General features: G+C 51.9%; 1 protein-coding gene across 6 annotated transcripts in view; it reads left to right on the plus strand.

Moving 5' to 3' along the window:
* Positions 1 to 26,611, plus strand: part of SBF1 (SET binding factor 1) — a 52,932-nt gene that overhangs the window by 6,510 nt on the left and 19,811 nt on the right. For all 6 annotated transcript variants that reach the window (XM_081209749.1, XM_081209751.1, XM_081209752.1 and 3 more), the window contains exons 2-4: positions 23,522 to 23,607; positions 25,869 to 26,006; positions 26,169 to 26,294. In XM_081209749.1, coding sequence (XP_081065875.1) covers positions 23,522 to 23,607; positions 25,869 to 26,006; positions 26,169 to 26,294 — 350 coding nt within the window. The remainder of the gene's footprint in view (positions 1 to 23,521; positions 23,608 to 25,868; positions 26,007 to 26,168; positions 26,295 to 26,611) is intronic.

Here is a 26,611-nt window from a genome sequence, read left to right on the forward strand (position 1 = left end):
CCAAAGCAGCCACGTCTCTCTTTGGAAGAGCTGCCTTGTGGTTGAGGTTTGGCCTGCACTGTGTGGGAGTTTCTTAGTCAAATGTGTTCAATATGAGCATTTGGAGAAAAATGTCCTGCCTGTGTGTTCCTTACAGGGCTAGAGACCACGGTAGCCTGACTGCCTGGGAGCCTCAGCTCTCTGGAACCCGCTTGATCGCCAGATGTGCAGCCAGTTGCCCATTCCGCAGCAAGAGCTTGCTGGCCATTCAGAGTGGAGGGACTCGCCATGGCTCATAAGCCCAGGGTGTGTCCATGGGGAAGGGCAGGGGAGTGGCCGTCTGGCCAGGTGCCTGGCCTGAGTGTTCTGGAAAAGCGGAGCAGAAGGATCGGCTTGCAGCAGGCAGAGACTGGTCTGGAGGGCTCCGCAGAGAGTTAGATCTGGTGCTGATCAGTGCTTCCCATGAAGTGCGACATTTCCAAAGTTCCGGGATGATGTGGATCCAGTGTGGGGTTGCCAGCAGACCCTTGGGGGAAGCACTTAAACATTCCAAAGTGGCTTTCATAAGCCGGTGGACCACAGGCCAGTGAAGTATGATGGGCTGAGGCTGGTGCTCTCTGTCTGGTGCCTCAACGCTTGCAGCTGCAGCCTCCATGGCCTGAATCACAAGCAGCCTTCATGGGCAATTCTTCCTGCGCCACACAGTCAGGAGATGGCCTGGGCTTCCCTCCTCCTAGTGTCCTGATTTCTGCCAATTCTTGTGTGTCCTGCTGACTCTATGATTCTATGGATGGCCTTCTGTCATGGATGCTTTAGCTGAGATTCTTGCATTGCAGGGGTTGGACTAGATGACCCTTAGGGTCCCTTCCAACTCTACTATTCTATGACACAAGGCCAGGGTCATTTTGGGTTGTATTATCAGGAATACTTTCCCAGTGGACAATGCTGCTTCTCAGTGCTCGTGCAGTCGGCCCTTTGGTAAACAGAGGCCAGGTTAGCCTCCCTGACCCTGGACCTCTGTGTGCCCTTTCCCTGGGCATCAAGAGTCCTCTGACTCCATCTCTTCAGAGGTGCAAGTCAGCTCCTCTGATGCTCCTGCTAGTCTGGCTTGTATATGGCCTTGTTGGATGTCCTGGCGCTCACCATGAATACCTTGCTGGGCTGTCTTGCAAGGATGGGTCCAGGAGGCGCTGTCTTGAGGTGGCTTCAGCTGTTCTTGGAGGGCAGATCCCAGAAGGTGGTGATGGCTATTTGCTTATGGGATGCTGCACATTTCCACCTCGTTCTGCACTTGCTGATTGGTGTCAGGTGCCATAAGAAAGCTGCAGAGATAGCGCAGGATAGTATGCACCCCGGAAACGATCTCTTTCAGCTTCTGCCTTCGGGAAGAAGGTCCAGGGTTATAAAGACCAGGACTAGCTGCCTGAGAAACAGTTTCTACCCAAATGCAATTCTGGTTCTAAACACAGTATAAGGAGTCTCTATAGTATATTGTACTGTATTATAAAATGGGGTTTCAGAGTTTTTAGGGGTTTTTGAATGTCTTATGTAGATTTTTCAATTTCATTATTCTGTATGGGACAATGACAATAAAGATATCATATTGTATTGTATGTTCCTGAGGTGTAGTGGAAACCCTGAATGATCTGGGAGCTGTGGGAGGTGGGGCATGGGTGAGAAACAGGAATCCAATCCAGATTAGGGAGGGAATGCTGTTAGCTGGAGATGGGGGGGGGCAGGTGATCTCGGATTGGGAAGGTGGCCTGTCTCCCTCTGAGTCCTGAGGCTTACCGCTGGCAGAGCCTCTTCTTTGGAATGCTCTTGTCTTGGTTAAGGTTGCTTTTCTTTTTAAATATAATTTTTATTATTTTTTCATTAATAACACTCACATATGGGCCACATTATTACAATATCAAATCATGCCAAATCATAGTTGTCAGGGGTTTAGGTACAGAGGCACGGGCAAGGGAGGAAACAGAGAGCGAAGGGGAGGAGACAGAGGAAAGGATGAGTGATGACGACGACCCGAGATCTCCCAGTCTTTCCAGTGAATCAGAGGATTCACAGAAAGGAGCACCAGTGGCCAGGGCAAGGGGGGAATCTAGAGAGGCACCCCAGGAAGATAGAGCCAGAGGAGACTCAGGGGGGAGCAGCTGGAAATCGGGACCAGCGTCACCGCCAGGAAGCAGGGAAGAGGAAAGGAGCCAGGGGGGAAGCGCTGGCAGCTCACCACAGGAGGGAGGGCAGGAGTCAGGAGTGGCCACACCTCCATCGGGGAGCGAAGAAACGGTTAAGAGGAAAGTGGAAGGTTGGGCGCGCGCGCCAAGTTCAAATGCAGAGGAAGGCGGCGCAGTGAGCAGCCCCGAAAGGGAACCAGGTCCTAAAGCCCGGCGCAAGGAGGCAGAAGGGTCCGGGTCAGCGTCAGAAGAATCCCGGAAGGAAGAAGCCCCGGGGGGTAGAGGGACCCAGAGGAGGACAGTCAGGAGGAAAAGGTGGAGCAAGGCTAGGATATTAAGTTGGTGCGCACGGGGCGGAGACTCAGACGGAGCCTCGCCGATCTAGCTAGTAGACGTAGAGTTGCAGACAGCAGCGTGAGAATGGAAACTGTAATCCAATAAAGACTTTTACTTAATGACCGCTGGCTAGCGTGATCCTCTGTGAGCTAGGATCTTGAAGCAGCTCTGACAGTAGGCTCCGTCCCCACATTGTGGGCATCTGCAGCCTCGAGGAGGGGAGAGAAACAGGCGCCCACTAGCGAGCTCACGAACGGCAGGAGACATGACGGCTGAGCAGCAGATAGAGGACCTCAGAAAAGCAGTGGCACAACTGAACGCCGAGGTTCTCGCATCCAGGAAGAGAGAGGACGAGGCAGCTGCCGCCTGCAGGGATCTCCAGGTCAGGTTAGACGTACTGGCAAAGCAAACACCCCGGCAGGAGGGAATTGGGTTGGCGAGACGGACAGGCGGACTGCTCTCTCACTTCGATGGGAACCTGCAACAGTATCCCAACTTTAGAGCCGACGTACTGTGCGCACTGCAACTGTTGCATAAAGACTTTAGAGATGAACAGGAGAGAGTGGGGTTCATCATGTCCCATCTGCATGGGGAGGCGAAAGCATGGTTGCGCAATTTATGGAGAGATAACGATCCGGCGCTCCAGAATGCGGATGCCTTTATTAAAGCGATGGATGGGTGTTTCTTATCAAGTATTGACATTGATCTTGCACGGAAGGAGGTGCATGGGCTGAGACAAGGGAGGGCCAGCGTCAGACAGTATCATGCCCGCTTTTTCGCCTTGGTCAGCGCCCTGGAATGGGACAGAGATTCGGCTCCTGTAAGAGACCTCTTTTGGGAGGGACTGCACAACTCGATTAAAGATGAGATAGCGAGGGGGGAGAGACCCCGAACCACCCAGGAGGTCGTTCAGAGGGCACTGGCTGTGGGGGTGAGGCTGGAAGGACGTCCGTGGAGCAAGGACGAAGGACGTGGAGGGCGCGAACCAGCCGGGGGCCCCTCCTTCTTTCCCAGAGAAGCAGCACGGGCGCAATCCACGCCTCCGCCAGGAGGAGGAGCCGAACCTATGGAGGTTGGAGGTGCAAGGGCTCAGTCAGCAACCAGAGCCCTAGCACCGGCAGCAGTGAAGGCGAAGCCTCCTAGAGGGACCAGGAAGTGTTACGTCTGTGAGCAGCCAGGGCATATGGCGAAAGAGTGTCCCCAGAGGCCCCACAAGCTTACTGCAGCCTCAGCAATGGTGACTGCAGCAACGCAGCAGGGAGGACCACAGCAGGGAAACGACGATGTCTGGCTGGAGGAAGAGGCACTGGGGCCCAGCCAGACGTGTTAGTGACGCAGTCCCCAGAGATTTTACAGCCAGTGAACCCCCTCCCGCCCAAACCAGTAGTGAGGCTCACAGCATCTCTCCAGCTGCCCAATGGAATCACCATGGACGTGCCAATCACCATCGACTCCGGCAGCAACGCGGACTTTATAGGGCAGGAATTTGTCGACAGGCACGCTGTGCAGTTGCTGCCGGCCACACTGCCCCTGCAGGTTGTCACTGTGGATGGCAGGGAGCTGCTAGGGGGGCAAGTGGTGAAGCAGACGCCACCAATGGTGATGCGACTTGGAAATCACAGGGAAGTCATCAGCTTCAACGTCACTCAACTGTCTGACACGCCCATTGTATTGGGCATGAGTTGGCTGGACAAGCACAGCCCAACGATGGCTTGGTTCCAGAGGCAGCTGGTTTTCGGCTCTTCCTTTTGTGCTGAACACTGCATCGTACCCAGGCAGGAAGGAGAGGAAGAGGAGTCACAGCTGCTGCTAGGCACGCTGCAAGCGATTCCCCACAAGTACGCAGAATTTCTGGAAGTTTTCTGCGAGAAGGAGGCGGACAGGCTACCCCCTCACAGACCATATGACTGCAAAATTGACCTGCTGCCGGGGGCGGCGCTGCCTAAAGGGAAGCTGTATTCCATGTCTGAGGACGAACTGCAGGAACTCAAAGACTTCATCGATCATAATTTGGAGCGCGGTTTCATCCGAGAGTCTAAGGCAGCGGGGGGCAGTCCTGTATTCTTTGTTAAGAAGCGAGACACACCCCAAAAAAGACTCGTAGTGGATTACGGGATTTTGAACAGTGTGACCAAGCCGTCGGACTTCCCCATGCCCCGCATCGACGACCTCCTGGCGAAGGTACGGAAGGGAAAGGTGTTCACCAAGTTGGACCTGCGGGGGGCGTACAACCTCATTCGCATGCGGGAGGGTGATGAGTGGAAGACAGCCATGTTCACGCCACTGGGTACCTACGAATACAGAGTTATGCCTTTTGGACTGCAAAATGGCGCTCACGTTTTTCAAGCATTTATGCATCACGTGTTGGCGGGACTTCTCTACAAGACGTGCGTCTGTTTCTTGGATGACATCCTGATCTTTTCGGAGTCGCAGCAAGAACATGACAAGCACGTCAAGGAAGTGCTGGGCAGGCTAAAGCAACACAGGCTCTACGCCAAGCTGGAGAAGTGCCAATTTGACGTGCCGGAGGTGGATTTTCTGGGCTACAAGCTGTCTGACAAGGGGCTCGCCATGGACAGCGCCAAGGTTCGAGCAGTGTTGGATTGGAAGAGCCCACGCAACCGGAAGGAGGTCCAACGGTTTGTCGGCTTTGCGAACTTCTATCGCAAGTTTATCAAGGGCTTCGCGATGCAGACGGCGGCCATCACTGACACCCTTAGCTCCAAGAAGAAGAAGTTCATCTGGACAGAGCAGGCGGAGCAGTCCTTTCAGGCCCTCAAGCGTCTCTTCGCGTCGGAAGAGCAGCTGCTTCATGTCAACCCCAGCATGCCGATGAGGGTGGAGACAGACGCTTCGGACAGAGCAGTGGGGGCGGTCCTGCTGCAGAAGGACCAGCAGGGCGTGTGGCGGCCGGGAGCGTTTTACTCCAGGAAGCTCAGCAAGTCCGAGCAGAACTACACCATATGGGACAGGGAGTTGCTGGCCATTCATGCAGCGTTCAAGGCGTGGAGGCACTTTCTGATCGGCGCCAAGCACACGGTGCAGGTTTGCACGGACCACAAGAATCTGGAACACTGGCGCACGGCACAGTTCCTGAACCAGAGGCAGATACGTTGGGCTGAGTTCTTTGCGGACTTCGACTTCCGAATAGAGTATGTCCCGGGGGACACCAACATCATGGCAGACGCTCTCTCCCGCAAGCCACAGTATCTGGAGGACGCAACACCAGCGGCCGCCATGCACATCTTTGCACCGACAGTGTGGGCGTGCGCCGCGGCGACCGTGGACCTAGAGGCGGTGCGGCGAGCGTTGCAGGGGGACTCCTTCGCACAAACGAAGATGGCAGAGGTGCGAGGGGGCAAGGCAGCGGCCGACGGTTTCCAGCTACGAGATGGATTGCTCATCCGTAAAGGGGCCATCTACGTGCCGGGTGACGAACTTCGAGCCAAGGTGCTTCAGCAGCTGCACGACGCACCCACGGCCGGGCACTTTGGCAAGGAGAAGACGGTGGAATTAGTAGCCAGGGATTTCTGGTGGCCTGGAATGAGAGGGGAGGTCGCAGACTACGTGGCGAGGTGTGACACTTGCCAGAGGGCAAAGACGGTGCACAAACCGCCGGCTGGACTGTTGGAGCCGCTGCAAACTCCGGTCGAACCTTGGGAAAGGGTGGCTCTGGACTTTGTCACGGATCTGCCCAGCTCAAGGGGCAAGACGGCAGTGTTGGTGGTGGTGGACCTGTTCTCCAAGATGGCGCATTTCATTCCGTGTGCTAAGGTGGCCACGGCAGAGCAAACCGCCAAACTGTTCATAGACCACGTGTTCAAGGTTCACGGTCTGCCACGGTCTATTCTGTCCGACCGCGGGCGGCAGTTCATCTCGAACTTCTGGCAGAAGCTGATGGGCTTCCTAAACGTCAAGATCAATCTGGCGTCGGCGAGACACCCGCAGACCAACGGGCAAGCGGAGCGAGCCAATGCCATCATGCAGCAGTACCTGCGATGTTATGCGAACCAACAGCCTGCGACGTGGGTGGATTACCTGCCGCTTGCAGAGTTTGCCTACAACAACACGAAGCACGTATCCACGGGCGTCACGCCGTTCTTCGCCAACAACGGGCGGCACCCTAGAACCTTCCCGGGACTGGAAGGCAGGGGAGAAGGGGAGCCGCAGTCAGCAGATGCGTTCGCGTCGGAGCTGCAGGAAGTCCACGATCAGCTGCGGCGCCACCTGGAGCTGGCTAAACACGCATACAAGGTACAAGCGGACAAACACAGAAGGGTTGGCGAAGAGCTCCACGTGGGAGACTGGGTCTGGTTAGCAGCCCACGCAGTGCCGGCCAGGTCGTTGGCCAAGAAGAAACTAGGGCATAAACAACTGGGGCCCTACCAAGTCGAAGAGCAGGTCAACCCGGTGGCTTTCAGGCTGGCGCTTCCGGAGGGTTCCAGAATGCATCCGGTGTTCCACAGATCGGTGCTCACTCCCTACAAGGCACCGCACAGGTTCCAGGAACCCGGAACGGCGCCGAGTCCGCTCAGAGAAGGAACGGGGCACGCGGGAGTGGCACAGGAGGAGCGCATCAACGAAGTCACGGAGATTTTGGACTCCAGATGGGGGGAAGAGGGAGTAGAATACTTTCTCGCCAGGGAGGGCACCCCGGCCAGTGCGAACAGCTGGGTGCCGGGCTACGCTTTAGACGAACCTCTGCTCAAAGACGAGTTTCATGCCCTCTTCCCACATAGACCTATGCCAGCGGACTTTTTCGACGACTGGCTTTTCACGCCCACGCTTTCGGACAGCACGTTCAGGGGGTTCGACTCGGACGAGGAACCGACACGAGACGTCCGTTCCCCGGAGGGGTCACCCTCGGGATCTGTCTCAGAACCCTCGTATTGGTGGGACGATAGGCCGGAGGAGCAGTTCCGCAGGAAGTGGCTGGACTGTTCCGGCCGAGCAACGCCGCCTGGAGGAAGTGCGGGAGAGACGGACATGGACATTTTCGGGGACGACCCTGGTTTCGAGCACGGCGGCACAGAGATGGAAGAGGAGGTGACTGTCGTCAACGAGAGCAGGGAGGAAGACCCGGAAGAGTTCCGATGGAGGCCTGCCACGGGAAGCGACCGATATCCGACGTTCGTCCCTTTGCAACAGCAGCCCCCAGCTCCAGCACCGGAAGGAGGGGAGGGGGGACTGGGGGGCTTCGAGGGGGGGATGGATGTCAGGGGTTTAGGTACAGAGGCACGGGCAAGGGAGGAAACAGAGAGCGAAGGGGAGGAGACAGAGGAAAGGATGAGTGATGACGACGACCCGAGATCTCCCAGTCTTTCCAGTGAATCAGAGGATTCACAGAAAGGAGCACCAGTGGCCAGGGCAAGGGGGGAATCTAGAGAGGCACCCCAGGAAGATAGAGCCAGAGGAGACTCAGGGGGGAGCAGCTGGAAATCGGGACCAGCGTCACCGCCAGGAAGCAGGGAAGAGGAAAGGAGCCAGGGGGGAAGCGCTGGCAGCTCACCACAGGAGGGAGGGCAGGAGTCAGGAGTGGCCACACCTCCATCGGGGAGCGAAGAAACGGTTAAGAGGAAAGTGGAAGGTTGGGCGCGCGCGCCAAGTTCAAATGCAGAGGAAGGCGGCGCAGTGAGCAGCCCCGAAAGGGAACCAGGTCCTAAAGCCCGGCGCAAGGAGGCAGAAGGGTCCGGGTCAGCGTCAGAAGAATCCCGGAAGGAAGAAGCCCCGGGGGGTAGAGGGACCCAGAGGAGGACAGTCAGGAGGAAAAGGTGGAGCAAGGCTAGGATATTAAGTTGGTGCGCACGGGGCGGAGACTCAGACGGAGCCTCGCCGATCTAGCTAGTAGACGTAGAGTTGCAGACAGCAGCGTGAGAATGGAAACTGTAATCCAATAAAGACTTTTACTTAATGACCGCTGGCTAGCGTGATCCTCTGTGAGCTAGGATCTTGAAGCAGCTCTGACAATAGTATAATTTATAAAGCCAATTATACATTCCAAATTAAACAAATTGGGTGACTTCCCGTGTTCTGATCGTTCAGAGATAATTATTCCTAAATCCTGCGCATAATCTCATATATAATCCAGACACAGCAATTCTGATCTTGATCCTTCTATTTTTGCAGCCACTGGTGTAATGGTTGCTTTTCATGCTAGTCCCTCTGCTAGTGTGTAAAGAAGCAGCCGTTCACATTGCAGGCGGCTACTATGTGCAGTGTGATTTTGTGATATCTGTACTCTTGTCTGATGGTTGGTTTGCCATCTGAGTAACACACGCACACAAAAGTGTAGACAGAACAGGATTGGGTCATGAAGTAGATGACAACTCGGAAGTCCTGGCTGCCTCTGTCCCTGATGCTGACTCATCTGCTTCAGCAACCTGGGTGCTCCTTGTGGTCGCAACACAATTTCACAATTTTCTAGTAGCAGCCCCCGCCCTAAGGGAGGTGTGGGGCTTCCAGCTGGATGGAGGTTTGGCTTCCTTATACCCTGAGTTGGAAACTCAGATGTATAAGCTAGTTGCCAAATGGCACCTTAAACCTAGGTTGCCGTCACCACAATAGAAGGTCCAGGCGCCATTCTCTCTCCCCCCCCCCAGTGGGATTTAGTAGTAGTAATAGTAGTATTTTTCATTTCATTTCTATGAAAAAATCTCAAAGCGGTTTACAACACATTAAAACCCCAAACAAAACAATCCAGAATTAAACAAATTCAAGCTTCAAGGGAAATATTTCAGATCCTTCTTTGACATTTTGCTTGTATTTATCTACTTAATTTATATACAGTAGCTGCCCCATAACAGAAGCAGTGTTTGGAATTAGCCAGGCTCCAGGCACATTTTGCACCTGGCTTTCAACCACTTGTGGTGCCTGACATTTCCACCATCTAGAGGTGCCTGCCTGCGGGTCATTGGATTCTAGACTGTTTTCACACACTAATCCCCTATCCTGTAGAATTCTATCAGTTATATTTTATCTGCACAATCTGAATGAATTTCTGGAACCAAAATGCTTTTTCTGTGCAGCCTGAGCAGGAGCAGTCACCATTAAGAAAAAGAAGTCGGAGTCGGCCAATATATATATGCAGACTGTCCCTGGATCAAATGACTTTTCTTCTTTCAGTTCTCAAAGCTCTTAACCTAGCTCAAGGTTGTCCTCTGAAGTAGCTAGATCTTTAACTGATAACCAATCACAGTCAGTCCATCATTTGAAAAATAAGTCATTAGAACCATCTTGCCAAAAAATGGCAACTAGGCACCCCATTTTGGTGCCTGAACCTTGGCATAAGGAGCCATTAGGCGTACAGTGGTGCCCCGCAAGACGAATGCCTCGCAAGACGAAAAACTCGCTAGAGAAAAGGGTTTTGCGGTTTTTGAGCTGCTTCGCAAGACGAATTTCCCTATGGGCTTCGCAAGACGAAAACATATTGCAAGTTTGTTTCCTTTTTCTTAACACTGTTAATACAGTTGCGACTTGACTTCGAGGAGCAACTCATAGAACGCGGTGTGGTAGCCTTTTTTGAGGTTTTTGGCGATTTTTGAAGCTTTTCCAAAACTTTTCCGACACCGTGCTTCGCAAGACGAAAAATTCGCTAGACGAAAAAACTCACGGAACGAATTAATTTCGTCTTGCGAGGCACCACTGTATCTGAGTTTCTAACACTGAGCAGAAGTATTCCAGGAAGCCAGTGTGGTGGTATGGTTAAAGTGTTTGATTAGGACCTGGGAGATCAGAGTTCAAATCCACATCCAGTCATGAAGCTGACTGAGTGACTCTGGGCCAGTCACGGCCTCTTAATCCTTGCAACGACCCTGTCAGGTAGGTTCACCGAGGAGCGAGTGAAGCATGTCTTCCTTGGAGAAAAAGGCGGGATATCAATGCTTCCCTGCTTAAGAAATCCGGAGGGGCCAACCAGATGGAGAGGCCAGTTGCCAGCCTGGCACCCAGAGATCTCCCTGTGGTTGCAGTTGGGGAATTTTGAACACTGCTCCTGCATCATCATCCCCCCCACCATCTCCTCCTCAGTGATTTGTTGCAGAAAGCCAGCAATGAGCAGGGGGCAGCTCCTTCCTCCTGGAGGCCTCTGTCTTGGGCTGAGCTTAGGAGGCAGCCTTATACGAAACCACTGGTCCATCCAGCTCAGTATTTGCTACACTGACTGGCAGCAGTGGCTCTCCAGGGTTCCAGGCTCATGGTTTTCTTTCTTTCCCAGCCCGCCTGGAGCTGCTGTCAGGGGTTGAACCCGGGACCTTCTGCTCTTCAATCTCTGGACCCTAAACTTGTCAGGACCTTGTTTTTTCTCTTGTGCTTCCTGGTCGACCTGCAGCCCCAGGAGTGGTGCTGCTCTGGGGGCCCCTCATTCCTCTGCTGGAGGCGGCAGACCTGCCTCTAGAGCAGCTGGGGGCTGAGCTGGTGTCAGTCTTGCTGTGCTGCTTGCCTGGCGCTGCCTTGCCGTCTTGCGGGGAGCAGGACGCTCAGGAAGCTGAATGGTTTTTGAGGCAGGCTTGGCGCATCAGTTTCTTCCTTATATAGAAGCAACATTTCGTACCTCCCTGGGCTGCGGTAATTGTGACTCACTTGGGATCTCAAGGGCTGCATTTTGGAAGGTCTGGATGCAAAAAGGGGCTTGGTTGCAGGTTCAGGAATTAGTTGTCAACTTTTTCAGACTTGGCGCCGGCCTTTAACCTCAACCGGCAACGCAGGACCCCCTCTTGACCTCAGGTGCCTGTTTTTATTCTTTCTCCCTCTGCCCGTGCATCTGCTCTTGGAGAAAAATACTAGAAAATATCTACACCACCCCAGTGAAGGGAAGGATCTTAGTGGAGAGCACTTGCGTTGCATGCAAAAGGCCCCGGGTGCAGTCTCAGTCAACTCAGGCTGGGAAAGGCTTCCTTTCTGCCAGTCAGTCTCTTTGGACCAGTAGCCTCACTTGCTATAAGGGAGGCTCCCATGTCACAGTAAGGGGGATCCATGAGGTGAAGGCCAACGCTTTAGGAGGACGTTGTGGTGAGCTTCCTGTCATACCTGTGTGCCAACGGAATACCCCTTCCCCGTGTCTGCATTCAGGGAAGTTTGAAGAGGTGAAACTGTGGCCCACTTCCTCACTTGCACAGTGATTTTGACAAGGGTCAGGGGATTTTGACAAGAGAAAGGGAGTTGGCCATTCTGGGACGGGGAGCCCCTTTTAGGTTCACAAAGTCTGCGTGCCATTATGGGCCATCTTCTGAGTGCTGCCGTGGGTGGGGCCAGAAGGGAGCAGAGCAGTGGATGTGTGACCCTGACCTTGGAATAGGAGGTTGCATTCTGGCCATGCAATAGGTGGAGGTTTCCACACAGGTGAACACACGTGTGTATCTCCAATCTCTTTCCAGGCAATGAGAGTGAGACCTTTTCCCGCCAGGCAAAATCACTCCAGGAGGGTAGAGCTTGTGGGAGGGAGTATGACTTGTAGACAGCCCTGAGGGCCAGATGGAGAGGCCTGGAGGGACATATATACAGGGCCCTGCTCTATACTCTGCTTAGAAAGCTGATCCTGCAGGCTCTGTGAGACCTGAATGGATGCTGTGGGGGTGGAAGGAAAGCAGTTCATGGTCCCCAGCTGCAGGGTTGTTCCATGTTTCTATTGTGTTACGTGAGCTTTGGAGAGCCTGGAAGGCCCGAGTCTCCAGCGCTTTCTCTGGCAAGGGCTCCCCCTCTGATCTGTTTAGCATTTTGGAGAGCTGCAGCACGTTCAGCCCAGCTGCATCACTTGGGGGTCCTAAGATCACAGCTGGGGAGGGCGGGTGCTGCTGGGATGGGAGGGCTCCAGGGTCAGTTGCATATTGAGCTGGCAGAAGGACCAGTGGCAAAGTTTGTGTTTCTTTAAAAAATATTTTTATTAAAGATTTTCTTGGTTTACAAAACTACATGCCTTGTCTCTTTTTTTCAGGTTGTACAGTCTGTCTTACAAATCGGTTTCATTTGTTGTAAGACTTTATTGTTGGGTACACATAAGGTTGGAGAAGAAGTGGGGGAGAGGAGGAGGTGGGGAGGCTTATATTCTTTTGCATAGTGTCCTTGTGGGGTTTTGTGTCAACTGGGGAGGTTCTCTTTTTGTTTATTACATTCCCTTGGTAGTGAGTGGTATTGGGGGGCAGGTTGTTTGTGGTTGTCTGCAATGGGGCTTGTTGCATTTGTGAGGGGGTGGGAGCGCTTGTTGGGTCAGGTAAGCCAGATTGATTCGTATGCTGCCAGTGGATTCTTGTTGTTGTCTTGTTGGGCTGGGCCAGTGGGAAAGTTGACTGCTAGCCCACGTGATGGGTGTCTGCTATGTGCTGCCCCCAAAGAAGCTCAACAACTTTGGCTCCCCTAAAAAAAAAAGCTCAACATTTTAGCCCTGCACCCCCCCCCCAAAAAAAATAGGGCTTTCCGTCTTCCTAAAACTTTGACCTGAACCCCCCAAAAGGGGGTAGATCACCACCAGTTTTTAACTCTGAGTAGATTGCAGTCTCTTGGGAGTTGGCCACCCCTGGTATATAGATTAGTAACCAAATTCCTAGACTTACCATAGACTTACTTTAGGCTATGAGCTCCTGTCTCCAGGCAAGGATGCCTCAAGGGGAACTGCAGAACCATTATTTCAGTTCACATGGTCAGACAATCCGGGGGTCAAGAATGCCGAGGTCCGAGGTCCCATCATCCCTAGCTAACAGGACCAGTGGTCAGGGATGATGGGAATTGTAGTCCCAAAACAGCTGGAGGGCCAAGTTTGGCCATGCCTGGTTAAACTAACCACAGTTAATGTTAACCACAGTTTATCAGGCTGCATGATACAACAGACCATGGTTAGCAAGACGCAGGAGTAGAGGCACATGAGGGAAGGAGGGGGCCTGACACTCCGTGTGGCTCATTCTATGCTAGATGTGTTGCTTAGATGGGGCCTTGGTGTTAGTCAGCCTGTGAACTGTGAAATCAGGGCCACTCCTCATGTGTTTTGTGTTGGTCCTGCACCAAGAGGGTCATGCTAAGGTGAGGAAGGGCTGCAGCTCAGGGGCAGAGCATTTGAATCATAGAATCATAGAATCATAGAATCATAGAGTTGGAAGAGACCACAAGGGCCATCGAGTCCAACCCCCTGCCAAGCAGGAAACACCATCAGAGCACTCCTGACATATGGTTGTCAAGCCTCTGCTTAAAGACCTCCAAAGTAGGAGACTCCACCACACTCCATGGCAGCAAATTCCACTGTCGAACAGCTCTTACTGTCAGGAAGTTCTTCCTAATGTTTAGGTGGAATCTTCTTTCTTGTAGTTTGGATCCATTGCTCCGTGTCCGCTTCTCTGGAGCAGCAGAAAACAACCTTTCTCCCTCCTCTATGTGACATCCTTTTATATATTTGAACATGGCTATCATATCACCCCTTAACCTCCTCTTCTCCAGGCTAAACATGCCCAGCTCCCTTAGCCGTTCCTCATAAGGCATCGTTTCCAGGCCTTTGACCATTTTGGTTGCCCTCCTCTGGACACGTTCCAGTTTGTCAGTGTCCTTCTTGAATTGTGGTGCCCAGAACTGGACACAGTACTCCAGGTGTGGTCTGACCAGAGCAGAATACAGTGGCACTATTACTTCCCTTGATCTAGATGCTATACTCCTATTGATGCAGCCCAGAATTGCATTGGCTTTTTTAGCTGCCGCGTCACACTGTTGGCTCATGTCAAGTTTGTGGTCAACCAAGACTCCTAGATCCTTTTCACATGTACTGCTCTCAAGCCAGGTGTCACCCATCTTGTATTTGTGCCTCTCATTTTTTTTGCCCAAGTGCAATACTTTACATTTCTCCCTGTTAAAATTCATCTTGTTTGTTTTGGCCCAGTTCTCTAATCTGTCAAGGTCGTTTTGAAGTGTGATCCTGTCCTCTGGGGTGTTAGCCACCCCTCCCAGTTTGGTGTCATCTGCAAATTTGATCAGGATGCCCTTGAGTCCATCATCCAAGTCGTTGATAAAGATGTTAAATAAGACCGGGCCCAAGACAGAACCCTGTGGCACCCCACTAGTCACTCTTCTCCAGGATGAAGAGGAACCATTGATGAGCACCCTTTGGGTTCGGTCAGTCAGCCAGTTACAAATCCACTGAGTGGTAGCATAGTCAAGTCCGCATTTTACCAGCTTCTTTACAAGAATATCATAGGGCACCTTGTCAAATGCCTTACTGAAATCAAGGTAGGCTATATCCACTGAGTTCCCTTCATCTACCAGGCTTGTAATTCTGTCAAAAAATGAGATCAGGTTAGTCTGACATGACTTATTTTTCAGAAATCCATGCTGACTATTGGTGATCACAGCATTCCTTTCTAGGTGCTCACAGACTGTTTGCTTAATGATCTGCTCCAGAATCTTCCCTGCTATTGATGTCAGACTGACTGGGCGGTAATTATTTGGGTCCTCTCTTTTCCCCTTTTTGAAAATAGGGACAACATTTGCCCTCCTCCAGTCTGCCGGGACTTCGCCTGTTCTCCAGGATTTGCTTGGCTTGCAGAACATCCCAGGTTCAATCTCCAGCATCTCACAGCAGGACTGGAAGATAATGCCTGCCTGAAATCCCAAAGACCTGTTGCCAGTCAGTGTAGACACTACTGAGCTAGATGGACCAGTGGTCTGACTTGGCATAAGGCAGCTGCTTGTGTTGCCTTTCACCTCCCCTGCGCTGCTGAGCCGGTGGTAGGAGGCTGTCAGGGTGGTGGGAGCTGTGGGAGCCACATTTCCTCTCTCAAAGCTGTCCCATGTTGGGCAGATGGAGAGAAATGGACTCCTTGCCTACACTGGATTGGCAGAGCCTTTGGCTTGCTCTGCATCATCAGGCCTCCTTGGTAGCTGTGAGTGGAGGCGGTTGGTGTCATTTCAGCCTCTGTTTGTGTCAGGGCCTGTTTAGATTTCCAGCCCCCAGAGAGACTGAAGCAGGCCGTGTGCTTCAGAGCATTTTGCAACCAGCTCTCTTGTCATGGTGGGTTATGAGTACTACTGGGTTCCCTCTTGAGTCTCCCCCTTCCTGGGCTGAGAGCTGTTTGGCTGGTGGGGTTTCTCCGTGGACGTTGCAGCCTTTTGCATGTGTGTCTTCAGGGAGGAAGCTGAGTTGCACTAGTGCCCGGGCCCTGCAAGACGTTCTCTAGAAGAGCAGTGGGAAACCTCTGACCCTTTTTGGCAAACCACACCCACCTGTCAAACATCTGCCACCATAAAACATGTGGCACCAAGATCTGCTATCTTCATTTTAGAAAATGTTTTGCATTCAGAAAATACACTAGCAGAGTACAGAAACTGAACATATAAATAACACAGAACAGGACATTAAAGCAAAAACCCACAAGAATAAGACTGTAGAAATAAAATGGACTCGTTTTCGAAAGGCTGGGGAGAAACATTTGAACAAGTGTCCAGAACATAGCACTGTTGGGGCATGCTTCACTTCTGTGGGAAGAGTGTGGCAGAGAGGGGAGGCTTGTGCCCAAATCACTTCATGCTTTCCTGCCGGGGCATGTGGCACTGAGCCCTTACCAGCCTTTGGCAAAGTGACGTGGACAATATATGAGGTGGGGGCCTGTTTGTGGCAGCTGCTTGGCAGTAGACCCAGCCAATGATGTGAGCTTTATTCAGCTCAGAATTCCCACCTACCCTCCTCCTGGCCCTGGCAGCCAGCCTGATCTAGTATGAGGAACATACCCAGGTGGTGGAAAGAGCAGGAAATCTGTGTCACTTCTGCACAACCTCCCAGACACAGTTCTTGAAAAATGCCCAATCATAGAATCGTGGAATATGATATTCAAATATCTAAAGGGCTGTCACGTGGAAAGTGAAGCAAGCTTGTTTTCTCCTGCTCTGATGGATTCATCAAGTTACAAGAAAGCAGATTCCAGCTAAACATCAGGAAGAAGAACTTTCTGACTGTCAGAGCTGTTGGACAGTGGAATGGTCTCCCTTGGGAGGTGGTGGACTCTCCTTCCTTGGAGGATTTTAAACAGAGGTTGGATGGCCATCTGTCATGGATGCTTTAGCACTGCAGGGGGTTGGACTGGATGACCCTCGGGGGTCCCTTGCAACTCTATGATTCTCTGCAGAAGGTCCCAAGTTCAATCTGGAACGGCATCTCCAGGTAGATCTAGGGATATTCCCTGCCTGAAATTGGGCCAGGGGTGGTGAACTGGATCTGGCTGGTGGGCTGGATCCTTGTCTCCCCCATCCACTACCTGTCAGTCGCTTGACAACCTGTCTTTTGCTATGTGGATGGTCAGATTTTTTCCTCCATGAACTTCCCTTTGTCCCAGGGCTTGCAAAGCTTTGTGCCTGGGGCTTTGCAGGCGCTGCCATCAGCTGATCAGGAGTGACAGTTGTAGGGCAGGGGTGTGTGGCTTAGTCAGGGCAAACTGGGGAGGCCGGGGAACCCTTAGCAGGGTCCCACTTCTGGGGCAGGCAGTGCTGGGCTAAGTGGAGAAGCTGGTTGAGTTGTTTTTAATTTAGTGATAGTATCCCTGTAATATTGGGTTGGGGCTGAGGTTGTTCTCTTTCTTTTGGTTATATATCTTGTGGTTTTATATTTTGATTTTGTTCTGTGAACCAACCTGAGACCTCTAGGTTTAGGGTGATATATAAATGATGAGGATGATGATGATAATAATAATAATAATAGTAAAAATCAATCAATCATACATACAGTCAAACCTTGGTTTTTGAACATCTTGGCTGCTGAACGTTTCGGAAGCCAAATGCTGAAAACCCAGGAGTGAATGCTTCCGTTTTCGAACATGCTTCGGAAGTCGAATGGCTTCCAAGGTGCGCTTCTCAATTTCCCCCATTGAACTTGCTGACAGCCCTTGAGCCTCGGTTTTCAAACGTTTCGGAAGTCGAATGGACTTCTGGAATGGATTACATTTGAAAACTGAGGTTCCACTGTAATTATTATTATTATTATTATTATTATTATTATTATTATTAGTATTATCTGGGACCTTGGGGCCAAGGGTGGGTAGGAAATCAAATGAACAATAAATAACCCAGTAAGTGTCATACTTTGTGTAAGACAGTTTCCTGTGTGCTCAAAGTGATCTGTCTGAAGTGATTTTTAAGTTTGGAGTGGAGAGTCGGAAGATGCTGCATATAGTATTGAGATAGATGACCTTTAATGCCAGTTTGACTTGCAAATTTTAACTTACCGTCTTCCCCTCTGCATCTGCCAAAGTGGTGCAAGGCTTTCCCCAGAAGCCACACTCCATCGCAGGAGCCACAGGGATGCCTCACTGAGGGCACAATGAAACCCAGTTGTGCCCACAGATAGCATGTGCTGCCTTCACAGCAGATCTGGTCAGTGGAATAAACGCTCTGCAGCCATTTCAAGATGCCTGTGACCTGTACGTGTGGGCACAACCATGGTCAAAGTGTACACATGTGTGACTGCACCTTCATGCTCCTCAAAGTGCACAAGTTCCATATCTAGAAGGGTGTCATTAAGAGTATAAGAGTTTAAACTCTGGACTGTGAGAGTTGGGTATTAGGATAGTTTTTATATTGGCATATGTATGTAGAATCACAGAATTGTAGAGATGGAAGGGGCCCTGAGGGTCATCTAGTCCAGCCCCCTGCAATGCAATAATCTCAACTCAAGCATCTATATGTATTAAGCTTATAATGTGCTTGTAGTTTCATATGTTTTGTATTTGTGTGTGGAAATGTTTATGGAAAAGATTTGTTGTTGAGTTTTGCATTACCTTATTGTTATAAGTAAGTAAATACAAATTAATGCTTTAACATCAAATAATAGAAAGGTAGAATCCTTTGAAGGTGACTTGGTAACTGCCATTAATCCAGAATGCAGCTGCCAGGCTAGTGACTGGGAGTGGCCGCCTGGACCATAATAACACTGGCCCTCAAAGACATCCTACATTGGCTCCCAGTACGTTTCTGAGCACAATTCAAAGTGTTGCTGCTGACCTTTAACTCTCTAAATGGCTTTGGCCCTGTATGTTTGAAGGAGCATCTCCACCCCCAATGTTCAGCCTGGACACTGAGGTCCAGCTCCGAGGGTCTTCTGGCGGTTCCCTCATTGAGAGAAGCGAGGTTACAGGGAACCAGGCAAAGGGCCTTCTCGGTGGTGGCACCCGCCCTGTGGAACGCCCTCCCACCAGATGTCAAAAGATAACCAATTACACTATGTTCTGTAGACATCTGTATTGGGACTCTTAATGTCTGATGTATCGTGTTTTATATTCTGTTGGAAGTCACCCAGATGGGCAGCGTACAAGTACAGTGGAACCTCTACTCACGACCACAATCCGTTCTGGAGGCCTGTCCTTATGGCGAAACGGGTCGCTGGGAGAGGCGCCCTTGTGCGCAGGCGTGGGTGGCAGTTGCCCGCTTCTGCGCATGTGCGAACGGCGGCAAACCTATTGGTTACTTCTGGGTTTGCCACGGTCACAACTTGGAATATCCGTGAGTAGAGGCGGTTGTAAGTAGAGGTTCTACTGTAATTAATAATAGTCATAGTGATAGTAATATTTATTATCCTTCCCAATACATTTCCTTTAAGCACAACAGACAGCTCTGCAGGACAGTCCACATCCTGGCCCTGCGGAGGGAGGGCTTCCCCTTCCTCTCCGCTTCTGGAGGAGGTGCCTCCAGTGAAAGCTCAGGCACAATTCTTCTCTTTCCCTGCCCAGCCCAACATCCCAGTATGCAAATGCACATCTGAGGCCTAATGGGCTGGCAGTAAGAGCATTTCAGTGCCCCTCCTAACCAGCGCAACCAGTGTCAGCAGCGGAGACAATGCGCACCCTGTTCCCTCCCTGCTGAGCGATGGAACGGACCTTCAAAATAATAGCCTGCCTATGGGAGAAGAAGAAGAACAACAACAACTGTGCTGTGTGCCAAGTGGCTGAGAACTGGATCTGGCCCACTCCTCCATGGGCCAGGTTGGGGTCGGCCAGGCCAGTTGCTCCTGGCAACACATCCATTGAGCCCCCCAAGGCCCCCTTGGTGCCTCGGCCTTTCTGCTGCAGGGGCAAAGCCTGGCTGCTGGCTCAAACCAAAGGCCCGCCCAGCCCAAGATCCAGTTCTCACAGTGGCCAAGACCCTGGAAGCCCCAAGCAGGACCTGAGTGCAAACAGCGCACTTTTCTGCTCACAACCCCCAGTGACTGTGTTCCGAGGCCTCCCTGCTGCCTCTGGTGCTGGAAGAAATGCAGAGCCATCACGATTGGAAGCCTTTGGTGGCCTGATCCAGACACAGGAATTGGTTCACCCCTTGGAAAGCCATCCAAGCTGGTGGTCATTGCTACATCTTGTGGTAAGATGTGGTGAAAGAAATCCTTCCTTTTTCCTTGCCCTGCATTGGGTGGCCCCGCTGGGTTCTCTCATGATGAGAGCTAGAAAAACACCTTCCTATCCAATTCATTGAGTTATCCACCAAAACCCCCACGTTTTATTTTGTCAGCTCAGCCTCCATCAGAATATGTGAGGTTGGCATTATTTTGCTCCAATGTACATCACTTTACACTTGCCTTAGCTGAGCCACATTTGACATTTTACTCCCTTTTAGTCAGCTTGTTGTGACATCATTGTTCATGAAGAATGCCAGCTGCCTAATGAAAGTCGGCTCTTTCCACACTAGGCTGGTCTTTAAGGCACTGTAGGATGTATTGCGTGCTAGTTCTTTTTATAGTAAACCTATTGAAATTAGGTTTCTGTTACTAGCATCAATTCCCGTGGGTCTCCTTAGCTGCTTGGATCAGTCAGGGTGACCCCTTGCCCCTCTTGACCAATAAAAACTAGCAGGGAGGGGGCAGCTGGTTGGGCTGGGGAGGTCATTGATGCCTCCTTGTGACAGGGGGTGGTCTCCGCTTGCTTGAAGAAGGCAGTGGTGAAACCACTCCTCCCTGGATTTGGAAAATCAAAGTATTTACCTGCCAGTTGCTAATCTCCCCTTCTTAGGCAAGTTATTGAGCGGGTGGTTGCAGATCCTTTTCAGTTGGGGTTTTGGCACAGAAAGTGCTTTGCTGACCCTGTGTGATGAGCTCTGTCGGGAGAGAGATGGAGGGAATGTGTTGATTCTTCTCAGTCTCTCGGTGGCTTTTGAGTCCATTGATCATGATCTCCTTCTGGAGCAGTTTTCCGAGTTAGGGGTGGGTGGCACTGCTTTATGGTGGTTCCAGTCCTACTTGAAGGTCTTGCTTGGGGAATGTTCTTTAGCCCCATGGAGCCTTCAATGTGGGGTTCCCCATGATTCGATTTTATCTCCTGTGCTGCTTAACATCTACATGAAACCTCTGAGTGGGGTCATCTGGAGTTTTAGAGTATGTTGTCAGCAATAAACATAGCTTGGCTTCTCCTTTACAACTGCAGACGTGGCAGTGGAAATAATGGACCATTATCTTGCCTTGGGAACGGACTGGATGAGAGCCACCAAATGGAAGCTCAGTCCACATCCGATGGAGGCACTGCTAGTAGAAGGTTCCCTGGACCATTTGGATGGGAGGTTGCCTGCTCTTGATGGGGTTACGCTCCCTCCGAAGGAGCGGCTATGTTGCTTGGGGATCCTTCTGTTCCCTTTGGCTGGTGGACCAGCTGCACCCCTATCTGGACAGGGTTGGCTGAACTTTTGTCTACACTCTGGTAACCTTTAGGCCAGATTAATGCAACATGTTATACATGCCGCTGTGTCTGAATACAGTTTGGAAACTTCAGCTGGTTCAGAATTTGGTGACCAGGTTGCTCACTAGACAAGATGGTTTGAGCCTATGACATGGATCCTGGCCTGACTGCAGTGGCTGCCAATTCGTGCTGTTTTTGACCTATAAAGCCTTAGACGGCTCAGGTCCCTAATACCTCAAACTGGGGGGGGGGGGGGAGGGCATTGTTTTTGTTTGTTTCTAGGGCATGTATTTTTGTGTCACTGCCCTGTGATGAAGGGTGGTATAGAAATTTAATAAAGCAAAGCAAAGCAGAACAAACAACCTGGTGTGTTTGCTGCCACAGAACTGGGCTGCCTCTTCTGGAATTTGAGCACAATGCAGGTATCTGAAGAAAGTGTGAAGTATGTGCTCTGAGCCTTTTCTACAAGTAGGCATTGCTGGCCATCGTTGCCAGGCCTGACTCTGCCCAGCAGGAACACAGGACCACACTGGGAGCCTCCAGGCTGAGAGTCCTCACCAGCCAGTGGTTGCAGAGGTCTCTGTTTATTCCTGCTTGCGGTGTCTTTCCCCTTTGGACCAGGAGAGCCTATAAGTAGCATCTCTTGGCTTGCTTAGTCCTTGAAATAGAGCTGTGGGCGGCTGGTGGGAAGAGGAGGGCCCAAAATAGTCCTGCAGAGGGAGACACCCTGCAGGTCCCAAGCCCAGCTGCCCATCTATTGCTGGCCTTGGCATCAGGCAGCCCTTGGCTTTGGCATCCCAAACCCAAGCAACAAAAACTTAAGTTCTCTTCAGTGGATATTTGAGAACACAGCTGGATTTGCTGCTGTGCAGGTTCCTGTCCCCGAGTCTGGTGTGTAATTAGAGGGGACACGTTTCCCTGACAAAATCTGGGCCTTGAGTGCCACAGCTGGTGGGATGGCCCGGCTAATCCCGGGATGTGCCGCATCACAAGTGTGAGTTGTGACTTGTGCAAGACCCTCCAGCCGTGCCCCTCCCCCTGCGCTGCCTTCTGCCAGAGATGTCCCAGTTGGTGCGGGTTAGTGATGAGCTGTTAGGAGGGCTGAAGCATGGAAAGCAAGGCCAGAATTTGAATTTCCAAGGGCCAGTTTGAGAGCGAAAGCAGCTAATTAAAGAGGGATCATATTCCAAGGAACTGGCACTGTTGAGCATGAAGACAACTGTTTCTTTAAAGGTTGTCTGGGTGGCAACAGCCTGAGAACTGGGAAAGGCAGGATCCGAAAGGGGACAGAAATGGGAAATAGGTTTGGGTATTCAGGAGGCTGGTGTAGTTTTTACAACACATTGTCTGTAGTGTTCTCAAGTCATTATAGTATAACATAATGAAGAAGCTGGTGTTTCTAAATTATGGAAATCTATAGAGCGGAGTGAACAGTAGAAGGAGGTTTGAGGGTGACAGAGGTGGAATGTACACACATATAAAAAACTGTGGAAATGCTTTTTTAAATAATGTTTTGAAAAGTATATTGAATTTGCCATAGCTCACCGTCACTATCTAGTGTTTATTGCACTTTACAACACGCTTAAACCGTTTTATTTGCAGCTGTAAAGCTGAGCCCGGAGAGACAAACACAGTATTCATGGTGATTTTCCTGTGTTTTTTGAACTTTACCCAGGTGTGCCTTTTTCCACCTGTGGAGGAAGTGTGTTTGGCAAGCAATTGAATCTGTCTTTGGGGGTGGCAATGTTTTCCCTAGGCCAGAGCTTTACAAGCTGTGTGTTGTGTGACATGTTAGTGTGTCGGCTGCAGTGTGTAGGTGTGTTGTGCGAACGCTCCTGGCGCTCCTCCTGGGCCTGAAAAGGGGTTAGTTTAACCTCTGGTTTGATAGTAAAACTGAATTGCTGTGTCGTGAAATGATGCATGTCTAAAAAGTGTGTCACCCACATGAGAAGTTTGGGAAGCTCTGCCCGAGGTCTTGTCTTACCAGCCTTGCCATAATTGGGGGAGCCAGGTGAGGTCAGGGCCTGGCTCCCACCCAGGCAGAGAGGGGGGGCTCCTGAGCTGCCCTCTGCTGACCCAGACTCCTGGCTGAGTTTGCAGGCTTTTTATGGTCTGCCTACTGAAGAGTAAGGGGGAGGCAGCGTCAGTGGTGGAATTTGGGGCTCTTGCCCATCATTTCCACGGCAGGAGTGTGGGCCTTGTCTTCTGCAGACTCCCTCCTTCCTTGTCTTCTTTCATGTTGAGGGTGGTTGTACCAGGAGTGAAGAAGAGAGAGGCCAGGGACAACCTTTTGGTCAGAGCCGCGTCTGCTGTGCTCTCTGGCTCTTGGGGCAGGAGCCGCCTCTTGGACTCAACAGCTTCTTGCGTGCTCTGGTCCTGCTCATGTCTGGAGCTTCTTGTTTGCCTCCTCGTTTGCAGGGAGTGGAGATGGCCAGGGGCAGATCCTGCAGCGCTTTCCAGAGAAGGACTGGGAGGACAACCCTTTCCCCCAGGGCATTGAACTGGTGAGTAGGGGGGCTGAGGGCGGCTGCAGACCCCTCCTAACGTCTGTCCCCTCGCCGGCAGAAGCAGCCTATTGCCCGCCCAATTGCTGCAGCGACATCCAGTCAACACCAACCCTTGCGTCAGACACCAATAACATGCTCCAGACCATCTCCGGCTCGCGCCATCAAACAATCACACGTCCCCCATAGGTACGACCCATGTATAAGATGACCCCCAAATTTAAACATAATATTTCATTAAAAAACCTAGTCTTATACACGGAAAAGTACAGTATCTCTTACCTCAAAACTCCCTATCCCATTCCTCCATGGTTTCCTAGTTGTTCCTAGTTATGCTGCATATCTTCTTACATCAACCATTTTCAGTTTAGAACCTAGTTGTTGTTTCTGCTTCTCACATATCTAGTCCTACCTGAAGGTTTAATTGACCATTGTACCTCTTTAAATGTTCTCCAAAGTGATCAAGATTAGAAATGGATAAGGGAGGAGTGGAAATACCTTAGGCTACATGCAGCTTCCTTTGTGCCTGACCACTGGCCATGCTGGCTGGAGATGAGGAGAGCTGAAGCCCATCAGTGTCTGTCCTTGGAGCCAGTTACTGAAGAAGTGTGCATGCACACGAAAGCTTATACCAAGAACTAACTTAGTTGGTCTTTAAGGTGCTACAGGAAGGAATTTTTTTATTTTGTCCTTGAAGCTGTACAGATAAAGCCTGTCGCTAGGCCAGGCTCTTGAAAGCCCTGCTCCTCCCCCTCTTCCTCCTCCTCCTCCTGCCTAATACCAGCCCTGAGCCCCCACTGAGCCTCTTCTTTGGTCCAGAGATGCCTCTCCAGCTTTGCGAATGTTCTTCTCATCATCGTGTCACAAAACCAAAGAGTGGCAGGCCCAAGTCTTATCTGTCCTCACCCCCATGGGCTAGCCCACCTGCTTGTCGATCAAATGATTATAACATCAAATTATTGCCATGTGGCTTGTTCCACCCACCTGCCAACAACATTTTCTGTACTTTAAACACAAACAGAAGGCTTTCACATTTTTCTCCGTCACCCGTGACGTGTAGCAGCTCTCTGTACAGTGGTACCTTGGGTTACAAATGCTTTGGGTCACAAACACTTCGGGTTACAAACTCCGCTAACCCAGAAGTAGTACCTCAGGTTGTGAACTTTGCCCCAGGATGAGAACGGAAATCACGCGCTGGTGGCGTGGCGACAGTTTTGGGTTACAAATTACAAATTAAGTTTGTAACCCAAGCTACCACAGTATTTGTGTCCACAATGTTTGCATTTTAGTGGCAGTTGAGATCATAAGGATTCTGTTCCAGCTGCTGAATTAGGGCAGCTCTTCTTGAGTCTTATTTCTCGGATGCCAGCTTGTGGGCCACACAACCCACGGTGCTCTCCCACGTTTGCCAGTCTTCCATCCCGAGGCCGCTCGCCTCAAGTCCTTCCTTTCTCTGGCTGCCCCTCCCTGCTGGCTGTGGGCCTTGGCAAGAGGGACACGGGAAACACGCTCTGCGGCTTGGCTGAACTCAGGAAGCCTTTGTGGCTGCATCTCCAGCCCTGAACAGTCTGTGCCGAGGGGCTGGGACGGTTTGCCTTCCACAATACTCTGCTGGGTACTGTTTATTTCTGTTGCTGCCCTGATGGAGGGAAGACAGGGAGGAGGGACGGGTTGCTGGAGGCAGCACGGTGGGTGGGGTGGGTTTGCCGTCTTGGGCCAGGCTTGCGAGGGGATGGGCAGGTGTGGGCTGGTGTCTGCTGCACCTGCAGTGTGCCCCAGAGGGTGGGGCTGGCCGGCCTGGTGTCACAGCCAGCTGAGGACGCCTGGCGTTGGCCTTGCCCAGGAGTGGGGCAGACAGAAAGAGCTTTCTGGGCTGGAGCCACCACTCCCAAGTCCTCCTGGGAATCTGGGCTTGCCTGTCTGTGGGCAAACCCCTCAGAGCCTTTTTCAGAGTTGCTTCGGGAGCTTCCTTGTGAGTAAGTAATGTGTTTAGGGGACACCCCTGCCCCGCCCTCTCCAAGGCCTGTACGGGAAATGGAGAAGCTCTGGCCAGGGGCCATGGAGTTTGCATCCTGTCTCTGAAGGTGAACAAAGGGCGCAGGCTGGCTTCTCCTCTGCCTCTTGGCTCCAGGGGGCGGCCGTGGGGCTCTGCTTGGTTGGGGACCAGGGGTCTGGGGCTCTCGCAGGGATGGGGCATCCTGAGCCCCCCTGCGCTGGGAAGAGAGGCCTGCTCAGCTGCCTCCTTGCCATTGCTCTTGCAGTTTTGCCAGCCAAGCGGGTGGCAGCTCTTCAGTGAGAGAAACCCCCCGAGCTTCTTCATTGCTGTCCTGACCGACATCAACTCGGAGCGGCATTACTGTGCCTGCTTCACCTTCTGGGAGGCGGTTGAGAGCAGCCAGGTAAGAGGGGGGCAGTGGGCTTCCCTGGGTCTTTGCGGCGCTCGCAGGGCAGACCTGCCTCCGAGGATGAGGCCCACAAAGCGTGATGGGCAGTGGCACCAGCCTTGTGCAGGCGGCTGCCCTCAGCCAGCCGGACTGCCTGACCCCTTTCTCTCCTGCCAGCTGCAGAACCACCTGAGGAACGAGGAGGAGGAGGGGGAGGTGGCCGCTCTCATCCATCCAGCCCAGCTCTTTGCCCCAAAGAGTTTGGTGCTCGTCTCCCGCTTGGACCACGCAGAAGTCTTCCGGGTAAGGTTGGGGGGGGGGAGGCATTGGAGGCCAGAGAAGCCTCTGCCTGGGGGACCTCCACCATGGGCCAAGCCCTCTGCTCCTCTGCTCCCTGAGTGGCCGGCCCATGGCCTCCCGGGCGCTGCCCGCCAGGGGCAACTGATGGGAAGGGCCGGCCATGCAGAGTCCTTCCATGTGGAGCCGCCATTTCTTTGCTGTCTTTATAGCTCTGCTCCTAAACGGCACAGAAGGTGAAGCTGCCTCCTGGCCCCTTCTTCTGCCTTGGGGCTGAAGCTCTCCGGGGGGGGGGGGCTCCCCATTTTGAGCAGGTCTCTTCT

Source organism: Podarcis bocagei, assembly GCF_964188305.1.
Source record: "Podarcis bocagei genome assembly, chromosome: 10".
Classification (NCBI taxonomy): Eukaryota; Metazoa; Chordata; class Lepidosauria; order Squamata; family Lacertidae; genus Podarcis; species Podarcis bocagei.